Source organism: Galeopterus variegatus, unplaced genomic scaffold, assembly GCF_000696425.1.
Source record: "Galeopterus variegatus unplaced genomic scaffold, G_variegatus-3.0.2 Scaffold4951, whole genome shotgun sequence".
In the NCBI taxonomy this organism is placed as follows: Eukaryota; Metazoa; Chordata; class Mammalia; order Dermoptera; family Cynocephalidae; genus Galeopterus; species Galeopterus variegatus.
In genome coordinates this window covers 61,921-73,856 of record NW_007731062.1, presented here as the reverse complement: position 1 = coordinate 73,856, position 11,936 = coordinate 61,921, and the positions used below count along the sequence as shown (strand labels likewise).

The following is an 11,936-nucleotide window of genomic DNA, read 5'->3' as shown; positions in this document are numbered from 1 at the left end:
TTTTTGTGACCGGCAACGGATCGCAACCCTCAGTGTCACGCCCGTACCGGACTGGGACTGGCAACGGGATTGCAACCCTCGTTGTTGCGCCCGCACCTCGCTCAGCCAGTGAGCGGCGGTCTGTATGTGGGATCCGAACCCTCGGTGGGAGCGCCGCCACGCTTCCCAAGTGGCGCACTATAGCAGTGCGCCACTGGGCCGGCCCGAAAGTTTTTAATTTTGATGAATCCAATTATCTGTTTTTTTCTTTTGTTGCTTGTGCTTTTGGTGTCATATGCAAGGAATTTTTTTTTTCCTTTTTGTCTTTTTTTGTGACCGGCAACGGATCGCAACCCTCAGTGTCACGCCCGTACCGGACTGGGACTGGCAACGGGATTGCAACCCTCGTTGTTGCGCCCGCACCTCGCTCAGCCAGTGAGCGGCGGTCTGTATGTGGGATCCGAACCCTCGGCGGGAGTGCCGCCGCGCTCCCAAGCGGCACACTGTAGCAGTGTGCCACCGGGCTGGCCCCATATGCAAGGAATTATTGTCCAATCCAAGCTCACGAAGATCTACCCCTATGTTTTCTTTGAAGGGTTTTATAGTTTTAGCTCTCACATTTAGAAATACGACCCATTTGAAGTTAATTTTTACACACTGTGTGAGAAAGGGATCCAACTTCAGTCTTTTGCATGTGGATATACAGTGTCCAAGCACCATTTGTTGAAAAGACTATTCTTTCCTAAGTAAACCATCTTGGCACCTTTGTTGAAAATCAGTTGACCATCAATTATATAGGTTTATTTTTGGATTATAAATTCTATTCCATTGATCTATATTTCTATCCTTGTGCCAGCCAGTAACACATTGTCTTGTTTACTATACTTTCTAGTAAGCTTTGAAGTTGGGAACTTTATTTTTCCTTTTCTTTTTATTTCTTTTAAAAAAGATGACCATAAGGGTATCATAACCCTTAACTTGGTGTTGTCAGCACTATGCTCTCCCAAGTGAGCTATGTGCTGGCCCAGTTTTTCCTTTTCAAGGTTGTTTTGTCTATTCTGTGTGCCTTGAATTTCCACATGAATTTTAGAATCAGCTTGTCCATTTCCACAAAGCAGCCAGCAGGAATTTTGATAGGGATTTTGTTGAAACTGTAAATCAATTTGGGGCATGTTGCCATCTTAATAATATTAACTCTTCCAATTCATGAACACAGGATGTCTTCCCATTTAGCTCTTCTTTATCTCTTTCAATAATGTATTGTAGTTTTCAGAGAATATGTTTTGCACTTCTTTTCTTAAATCTATTCTTTTTTTTTGTCTTTTGTCTTTTTCCGTGTCCGGCAACGGATCGCAACCCTCAGTGTTGCCCCCGTACCGGACCGGGGACCGGCAATGGGATTGCAACCCTCGGCGCTGCTCCCGCGCCTCGCTCAGCCAGTGAGCGGGAACCCGTCTGTATGTGGGATCCGAACCCTCGGGCGGGGGCGCCGCCGCGCTTCCCAAGCGGCGCACTTATCCAGTGCGCCACCGGGCCGGCCCTTAAATCTATTCTTAAGTATTCTATTCTGTTTGATGCTATTGTAAATGGAATTGTTTTCTCAATTTCATTTTTGATTATTCATTGCTGTGTACAGAAATACAATTGATTTTGTATATTACATTTTAAAAGTTTCTCAGTTTATATTTGTAATATGGTAAAATGGATAGATATGACCCACATAAGCAAACATCTTTGGGGGTCATCATTAACTTTTAATAGTGTAAAAGGATTCTGGAGTGATAATGTTTGTGAACCACTGCTTTACTAATGTGTAACCAACATACAATAAAATTTGTATATCTAAAGTATACAATTTGATGAGTTTTGACACATGTATACATCCAAGGAAACCATTAGCACAAGATAATCAACATATCCACGGACTCCAAAGTCTTTTCTTGCCTTTTGCAATTCCTTCCTCCACCACCCCCCATTCATCTTGCCTTGTCCCTACGTAACTGCTAATCTGCTTGCTTTCTGTTACTATAGATTAGCATGCATTTTCTAAAATTTTATATAAATGGAATCATATACAATGTTCTCTTTTTTGTCAGCTTCTCTCCCTCAGCATAATTATTTTGAGATTCATTTTGTTGTATCTCAATAATGCATTTTTTTTTTCATTTTTGAGTAATATTGTATGAATATAATTACAATTTGGTTATCTGTTCATCTGTTGTTGATGAACACCTGAGTTGTTTTCAGTTTTTGGTTATTACAAATAAAGCATAAAGATCAAAATATTTGGAAACTGCTGCTCCATGCATTTTACATGAATTATTAGTAACAAAACCTCTCTCTTTAGGCTGTTGTAAAAACCCAATGAGCTAATGTATATAAATGTATATGTTTGTAAATATGAGTTATTTCTATTCGCACTTACTCACAATATATTACTTTCATTTAACAAATGAGAAAGTTAAGGATCAGAGAACTGAAGTAATTAGCCTAAGTTAGCCTATAGCTAGTAAGTGGTGAAGCCAGGATGTAAACCCAAATCTATCTGACTTTGGAGCCCACTTCATCACCTTGCCCAAGCAAGGCAGGGTCAGGAAGTGCTGGATCTGTTTCTTGAGGTGGTTTGAAAGGGAATTATAGACTAGCCTTGGATGAATACCTGGATTAGAAATATATTTTTATGTGGCCCTTCTGAAGTGGTAACAGGGACATTTTTATGCGGAGAAAAAGCAAATCATTAAACTTTTAGCTTTTAAAGTTACTAAATAGGGGGCACCAGAGACACGCTCATCCTACCCATATTAGCTATGGTCAAAGTAACACTTCTTTTGATAGCAGTAAACTTCTAGTTTTCCTATCTTATAAAAAATTATGAATTATTTTCACAGGATTTTGGGATTCCCAGGGGTTGTGATAGAAGATCGACAAAGCTCTTTCCCTGTCTCATTTCTTCCTCAAATAAAGGAAAGAAAGAAATGATAAGTCAGTTCATATACTTCCACTCTTGGACCCCATTTCTTCCCATCCCATCGCCAAGAAATATAGGCTTTCCCGTCAGCTCACTTGGGAGAGTGTGGCGCTGATAACACCAAGGTCAAGGGTTCGAATCCCCATACAGGTCAGCTGCCAAAAAGAAAAAGTCACTCACCTCCCAGGAGAGGAGAAATCAAGGTCTTTTGAAGAGGTATGAGCAAGGTGGTCTGGGATCTGTCTTATAATGCAATTGGGGAATGCAGCATACATATTAGAGGCAGGGAAGGAAAAAGGACTGTACATTGGGATCTGTAGAAGCAATGAGAAAAATGGTATACTTTTCACTGAGAATCCTTTTAGAACAAAGAAGTATATAAGTAAATTTGTAAAATCTATTGTGTGTGTATAAAATATAATTTACCGAATACTTTCTATGTGTTGAACATTGTGCTAAGCAATTTACATACATTTTCTCATTTAAACTTTACAGTAATCTTATGATATAGAGACATTATCTCATTTTACAGACTATGCTATCAGATCGCTTTATCTATATTTACGCTCTTGTTCCTACAGCCAGTTTGTAAACTCCTGGCTGGACATCATCTTACACTCACTTTACATGTGAGGATAATCTAGCTGTGAAATTGCTTGTCTTATGAATACCAGGGTTGATCTGAAGAAAGATCTAAGGGACTGATGAACTCTTGGTCATTTACTACTGTATTTATTCATTTAAAGTTTATTGATGCCCACTCTGTGCCAGACCCTGGGCCAGGCATACATGATAGAGAGATGAATAAAACATGGTCTTTGCCTTGATAGAACTCCCCTATCTGGGACAATCTGGAAAATTCTCTTTTCTTTTACAGTTAAACTCCTTGAAAGGGTTGTCTGTACTACCCTTGTAATTCCCCTCTTCCCATTGTCTGTTTTTTTTAAATGAAAAACCAATGATTTTAATGTAACAGTTAAAAAAAAAAAGTCAACTGAAATGGTTTCAGATTCCACATTGCAACTAACCTTGTTTTATTTAAAAATTGAGATACAATTCATGCATTATAAAATTCACCCTTTTAAAGTATCCAATTCATTGGTTTTTGGTATATTCAGAGTTGTGCAACCATCACTACTATCTAATTCCAGAACATTTATATCACCCCAAAAAGGGTTGTTATGAGTCACAAACATATATAATGTATTCTGTAAGTTGGAAAGTGCCAGACATGTGTAAAGAATCTTCTTACAGGTTTTGCGCAAAGAACCCTTATTGGTTAGGGGTGTGATTCAGGATACATACCAGGGATCCTGGGGTTTCCACCCCACGTCTTGCTTGCCTTTCTTCTTTGAAGTGCATCAAACTCTCCAAAGGGGAGACAGCAACTTTGATCTGTCCCTGGCACTCCCCACTGAAGTCTGTGATGTTGTACCAGCCACAGACAAACTGGAAGCCAGAGAGAAGTGGGGAGAGGTCTACTGAGGCAAAACCAATCACCCTCTCCTCATCTGTGGGGGGAAGAGAAGAGCTCATCAGTGTGGCTGGGCATGTCTTGCTATCGGAACTAGAGGCTGCACACAGAGATGATTCAGGGTCATAAAAGAATTCAGTGATTCCAAAGCTCTCACAGAAGACAGATGAAAAGGTTGAGAGAGGCTGGCAACCAGAGCCTGCTTTCACTGTTATGAACTCCATTTCTGTATGGCAGGGAAAAGGTGGCAGGGTTGAGCTTTGTTCTCTTGACATAGGCATCTAGAAAACATCGTTAAACTTAAGAAACACTTGTTCCTTTCCCTAGGGGAATTATAGCCTAGCTTTGGATGGATGCCTGGATTAGAATATGTACGACATTTTTTTTTTTTTTGTGACTGGGAAGGGGATCACAACCCTTGGCATGGTGTAGCCCATACCGCGCTCAGCCAGTGAGCGCACCAGCCATCCCTATATAGGATCCGAACCCGCGGCCTCGGTGCTCCCAGCGCCGCACTCTCCCGAGTGAGCCACAGGGTCAGCGCTAGAATATGTATGACATTTTGATGTGGCCCTTCTGAAGTGGCACCACACTTTCCCAAGTGAGCTAACTGGCCAGCCCTAATTTCTGGATGGGGAAGAAATGGGGTCAAAAAGTGGAAGTGTATGAATTGACTCATCATTTCTCTCTTTCCTTTACTAGAGGAAGAAAAGAGACAGGCAAAGAACTTTGTTGATCTTCTATCATGTCTCAATAATTTTCCTCAGGGCAGTGGGTCTTGAAATTGTGAGATTTGCATTTTGCTATTTATACTTATCTGTATTTTCCAAATTTTCTATGACATACATATGCATTATTTTAATTAAGAACAAAGTAACACAAATTACAAAAGAAAGACAAATAATGTTCTGGAAAACCAGTACATGGTGTAAAACAAGCATGGGCTCAGGCTCTTCTCTGTATGGTAAAGGGTTTGCCCTTAATGACTGAGAAGACCCCCTGTCTTCTGGGTAAACAACCATACAATGGCCTTCATTCTTACACTTCTTTGCCCCTTATTTCTCATTTCTGACATGAATGTAGCTGGGGACAAACAGGCCTCTGTCACTCCACAAGTTCCTATTTTGTATAGGCTCCATTCAGTTTACTGAATATCAAAGGCAGAATCTACTAAACATTGACACAATAGGTTTTCAATTGCTAAATAAATCAAGGAATGCAAATTTTCAAGAGTAGTAATCATCAGGCTCCCACAGCAATTCGTGCACAATCCTGGTGATACTGTACTCATCATATACCATACAACATTTGTTTAGACAGCTTAACCTTCTTTAGATTGGGACCTACCTAAAACATAAGAGCAGGTTTTACTCTTTGTTTTCTACATTCTTCATAACTGGCATAACCTTTCCCCTGATCATGATGAATTTGATAAACATCCACTGAAAACACAAGTGAACTGTCCAACGTTGAGTGAGACAAAGAAACAGTGTGCCACAGTAGCAAAACTGAGCATGGCTTTGACTGCAAAACACATTACTCTAATTCCCTGAGCCTCAAGTCATATGCATAATGAGAGGCACTGAGCCAGATTTAAGAACCCCTTCAACTTGGAGAATCTTTGCTTCTATGAACGCTTGAAGCTGTATTCCACAGAGTGGGGGTCAAGTAATTCTAACCATTGGGGGTAGCAATGGGTTAAATGTGTCCCCCAAAAGCTCATGTATTGGAAGCTTGATCCCCACTGTCACAGTATTAAGACGGTGGGAAATCTAATTATGGTAATTGAAAGGTGGGGCCTTTAAGAGGTGATTAGATTGTGAGGACCATGCACTATTGAATGGATTAATCCATTGATGGTTTAATAGGTGGTCACAGGCATGGTTACGGTGGCTTTATAAGGAGCGCGAGTGAGCAGGTTAGCTCTCTTGCTCAGCCGATTCTTGCCCTGTGATTCTCTGCATTGAAGAAGGCCCTCACCAGATGTATTCCCTGGACCATGAACTTCCCAGCCTCTGAAACTATAAGAAATCCTATTTCTTTATAAATTACCCAGTTTCAGGTATTCTGTTATAAGCAACAGAAACAGACTAGTACAAAGGTGAAAAATGATGGCAAGAGTCATTAATTTGCATTCCAAAGACTTGTTACAGCTTTGCAAAGAAAATTACTCTCGCTTCATTTGGCTATTGAACATGTAACCTGTTCTTGATATATTGTAATTTGGGGTAACTTCACTTTGAGGGGTCTGCCTAACATGAAAGCACTACATTTGCTAAGCAGATCATGGAGAAAAACAATGGCTTTGAAGAGTTAAATTCAGCATCAGATTTAGCAGGACAAACTCACCAATCTTCCATTGCAGTTTATGTTCTAGTCATCTTGAACTTCCCTCTTACTCTTTTTTTACTCCAGGTTTTTGCATTTGCTGTCCCTTCTGATTACAGTATGCCCTGCCTCTTCATTTCTCTGCTGGGGTATGCTCCAGGAAGCCTTCTTTGACATCCTAAATCTAGGTAAGATGTGCACTAACAGACCTCCCTGTATGTTGCCCAATTGTACTATACTGTAATTTTCTGTGTCTCACACTGACTGTAAGCTCTGTGAGGACAAGGACCATGTCTGTCTTATTTTACTTTTGTATCCCTAGCTCTTAGTATAGTACCTGGCACAGAACAGGAACTCAAATATCTGTTGAACACAGCTTGGTCAGGTTTAATTATTTTCTGTAATAGGTTTGCTGAGTCTGTTTGGAAAGGACAGAGTTAAGGGGAGAGAGATATATACAGAGATACAGAACTAGATGAGTAGTGGTCAGTTTGGTCTAGGCATTTTCCTTCTCTTCATTTATAACAGGATCTTACAGAACCCTCTAGGGGTCCTGGAATGTAGGGAATATATTTTATTCTCTAAACCCAATACCCCTAGCACAGTACCTGACACAGTACCAGCACCTTCCTCACGGGGAGGTTCTTAAAATAAGGAAGGATAAGCTGTCAGACTCTAGTCTCGTGTACTGCTTGAAAATGCTAGGGTCTTGGTTAATAAGCAAGAGTCTGCAGAAGGCATAACATCGTAGAAAGTGGGGAGAAACCACTAGCATGTGGCATGCTGTACATTATGACTGTTGACAGACACAATTGGAAAGATTCAAATGTACTTGGATTTCTACACTAAGCACATAGTCAAACAAAGTGATATGATTTCTAAGTATTTAAATTCCACAGGAGGGGGCCGGCCCGGTGGCGCACTGCTACAGTGCGCCGTTTGGGAGTGTGGCGGGGCTCCCGCCGAGGGTTCGGATCCCACATACAGACCGGCCACTCACTGGCTGAGCGAGGTGCGGGCACAACACCGAGGGTTGTGATCCCGTTGCCGGTCCCGGTCCCGGTCCGGTACGGGCGCGACACTGAGGGTTGCAATCTGTTGCCGGCCACGAAAAAAGACAAAAAAAAAAAAAAAAAAAAAAAAAAAAAATTCCACAGGAGAACAACATGGCATTCTGTGGGATTACTCTCTAACACATATCTGTGTTCCCAGCACCACCAGTGCTATGGTTTCACTTGGTTAAACAAAGAAAAGGATTGCCAAATTGTTAACAGAACATGACCTTATTTTTACAACCAAATAGATATTCATGGAAAAGAGTTCATACCTCTTTTATGCCAAACTTTGAAGATCAGGGTTTGTTGTGGGTCCAGAAGAAGTTCTTTTGATAGCCTATTAAGAAAAACAACCACCATAAATCAACTGTGCAGAGATTTTCTGTAGTATAAAACTTAGATTTGAAGACTATCTTATAGCTTGCAAAGCACTTTCCAATCATTATTTCATTTCATCTTCATGGTCATCTTCTAGGATATATCTTTATCTTCATGGTTAAAATGAAGGGATGGAAGCTCAGAGAGGTGAACTAACTTGCCAGTACTTGAAAACAGGCTCCCCTGATGTAGCACTTCCCGCTTATCCTCAGTAGTATCTACCACATTCCAACTTTGTTTCTCTAAGACAGGTGAAGAAGTATGGAAAGGGAGCTCCTCATCATGTAAGGAACAGCTTTATTGGAATGGGTAAGAATTATTCTTATGCCTTAAGGTGGGGCAATGGTGAGAAGGGAGGAGGGGAAAAAGAACATTTACCGAGTGTCTGCGTTGGGCCAGGAATGGTGCCAAATGTTTCATATACATTTAACCTGCACAAAAACCTATGACATGGGCATTATTATCTCTATCTTACAGATGATGAAGCTGGGCTCAGAAAGGAAAAGTGATTTGCTTAAGGTCACATAAGAGTCAGTAAGTGGCAGGGCTGGAATTTGAACCCTGGTTTGCCTGACTCCAATTCTACATTGTGCAGAGGCAAGGCAACAAAATAAGTAAGTGCCCAGCTTTCATACCTATAAAGAAGTGGAAATGGAATTCGCTGAGCACCTCTAATATATTTTATATGAAGTGAATTACAGTTTTAAATTACAAACAATGCTCTGGGAAGTTCCAAATGAGGTGCCACTGCTCCAGGTGAGCAAGATGGAGATCCAGGAAAAACCAAGAAACTAAATTTTATTGCCCAAACACCCACTGTGGAACTGAAGAGTCTACTTCTAGACCAATGAGAGGCACTGTCCTAAAGTGAAACAAATACTGTGCCAGAGATTCTAATTCTAGCTGGAGTCAAAATGCTCACGTTTGAATTCCAGCTCTACTATTATCACCTGAGTGACTCTGGGCATGCACCTAGGCACTTTGATACCTGGTTCTCCTATTATCCACCTACAAGTTGCTAGGAGGATCAAATGAAACAATTTTGTGATAAATTGTAAACAGCATCATTTATCTTCTAATCCTGCCTCTGTTACCAACAGACTATGTAACCTCCCTGGGCCATAGTCTCCTCAACAGTAAAGTGAAAGGATGAAATTATAGGATTGCTAATGTCCATTCATCAAGTCTGTAAAGTTCTATAATTACATTAAGTTGTTTGGTTGTGAGTGAATGAATCACCACCACTTAGAAGCTCAATCCTCTGGTTTCCTGCCTTATGGGGCAGATTTTGATAATTTAGATAAAGTACTCTGGCCTCTATGCCCAGAATAGTAGCTCACCATAGATAGTACTGAGTCTTCACTGTAGTTCTAGCTTCTGACTCAGGCTAGCCTCTCAAATTACAAAAGACTGAATATATGAGCAATTCTTGAGACTCAATTAAATATACACTGTGAGAAAATAGCAGATCAGGTACCATGTGGTATGGCTAGTGTTGGTGGACAAGAATTAAACTTTATAAAAGGTGATGCAGTGTAATAACAGCAACAATAATTAGTATTAGAACTCACACTTTTTTTTTGGTGGCTGGCCAGTGCAGGGATCCAAAACTTTGTTATAACACTGTGCTCTAACCAACTGAGCTAACATGCCAGCTCAAGAACTCACACTTTTAGTGATAACTGGTAACAGAAGAAAAGGGAGGACAAGCCCTGCACCCTGGCTGTGGGCCTCCTGTGCCAGCCCTTTACCTCTGAGTGGCACTGCAACATGATTGATGGGATTCTACCTGCTATTTTTTGAGCCTTCCAAAGGAGATCTGGTATTTGTTATATACCTGCTATGTACCATGAAGTCATTTTCCTAAATATCATCTAATTTGGATCTCACAATGACCCTGTAAAAATTACCCCCACTTTACAGATAAAGAATCTGAGGTTCAGAGATGTAATGTAACTTGTTCACACAGCTAGTAAATGACAGAGAAGGGATTGGAGGCCAAGTCTCTCTGGTTCCAAAGCCCAGGCTCTTCCCACTGTACCAGAAGTCTTTTCCAAGGGCACATAATCCACAACTTTTCCTGAGATTAGGTCCTTCTGTCTGGAATACCCTTCCCACCTTCTTCACCTGGATAACTTGTATACAGTCTTCAATATTTACCCAGGTAGATCATGAACTCAACAACAGACAGTGTCTTAATCTTTAATTCCTAGTGCTTAGGACAGAGCTGGGCAAATAAGAGGCCCTCTCACTGAATAGTTTTTGAGCTATATCAAGCAGAGTTAAAAACACTACAACAAAACCACTGCTAGTTGTGAACTCATAAGCACTAGGATTAAATAATTGCTTGGATGAGAAAAGCATTTTCCAGGTCTGTTCAAATATTGTTGAATCTGTTATATTCCTTGCTCTGAGTTTGTTTCTTAGGACAAAAAGTAGATTCTGGAAGGCTGATAGAACATCAGAAAATACAAACCCTTTTTGGAAAAAAAAAAGAAAAAAAGAAAATACAAACCTTGATTGATGTTGAAAATTCCAGATGGGGGAATCTGTGTTTTCAACCACTTGGGTATATACAGGAGATAGTTCATCAGCTGTTGTAAAGGATACACAACAACTGGGTATTGGTACTTTCCGCTCTGTCAAGGGGCTCCCTGAAATAGAATATAGGAATGACTGTATTTTAGGGTACCAAAAAAGAATGTGCTGGAAGAAGCCTCCCATTATATAGGTACAAGCAGTACCATTCCTAGCCCTTTGGGTCTTTGCTCAAGCTATTCTCTGTACCTAAAACGTTTCTAGTGACCTTTCTGCTACTGTAATGTCCTTTCAAGGCTCAGTTCATAAATATTCCCCAGCATGAAATGACTTCTCCTATCTCCTTGTATTTTGTGGGATGATGAAAAATACTGGATTGAGAGGCAAAAGATAGGACAGAACTACAAAGAGTCCTGGACTAAAGAGTCAGATGACAAATTATCAGCGCTGCCATATATCATGTGACCTCACGCAAGGACTAACTAGGCCACAGCTTCTTCAACTGTAAAATAGGGCATATTATACTTACAGCTCTTTAGACGTTGTAAGGATTAAGAATAAATTCTAGTAGTAGGTAGCACATATAACATACTGTATGCCAGACACTGTTTTAAGTAATTTACATATAATAACTCATTTAATCCTTACAATAATCCTATGAGATCAGTATTATTATTATTCCTAACAAATAGATTAAAAGAAAACTGGGGTACTGGGAGATTAAATTAGTTGGTCACACATTTATCAAATGGTAGAACTGAGAGTCAAATTCAAGCATTCTGAATTCCAAAGTCCAAGCTCTAAACTATCACCTGTACTGCCTCCACTATGGGGTTAACAAACATAAAACACCTGGTACTGTGCTGGTGAGGATAACTACTGTTAATTTTTCTAAGATCAAGTGTCCAATGTGGGAGACTCAGTCATTTATTTTGTCTTAAAACAATGTAAAATGATGGGGCCGGCCCGGTGGCGCACTGGATAGTGCACCGCTTGTGAAGCACGGCGGCGCTCCCGCCCGAGGGTTCGGATCCCACATACAGACCGGTTCCTGCTCACTGGCTGAGCGAGGCGCGGGAGCAACACCGAGGGTTGCAATCCGTTGCCGGTCCCCGGTCCGGTACGGGGGCAACACTGAGGGTTGCGATCCGTTGCCGGACACGGAAAAAGACAAAAAGACAAAAGACAAAAAAAAAAAAAAAAAAAAAAAAATTAA

General features: G+C 40.7%; 1 protein-coding gene across 3 annotated transcripts in view; it reads right to left on the bottom strand.

The window, feature by feature from the left end:
• C2CD3 (C2 calcium-dependent domain containing 3) overlaps positions 1-11,936 on the bottom strand; it is a 98,263-nt gene that overhangs the window by 28,794 nt on the left and 57,533 nt on the right. For all 3 annotated transcript variants that reach the window (XM_008588671.1, XM_008588672.1, XM_008588673.1), the window contains exons 19-22: positions 10,698-10,836; positions 8,077-8,141; positions 4,253-4,458; positions 3,128-3,261 (exon numbers count right to left, since the gene is read on the bottom strand). In XM_008588671.1, the coding sequence (XP_008586893.1) occupies positions 3,128-3,261; positions 4,253-4,458; positions 8,077-8,141; positions 10,698-10,836 (544 nt within the window). The remainder of the gene's footprint in view (positions 1-3,127; positions 3,262-4,252; positions 4,459-8,076; positions 8,142-10,697; positions 10,837-11,936) is intronic.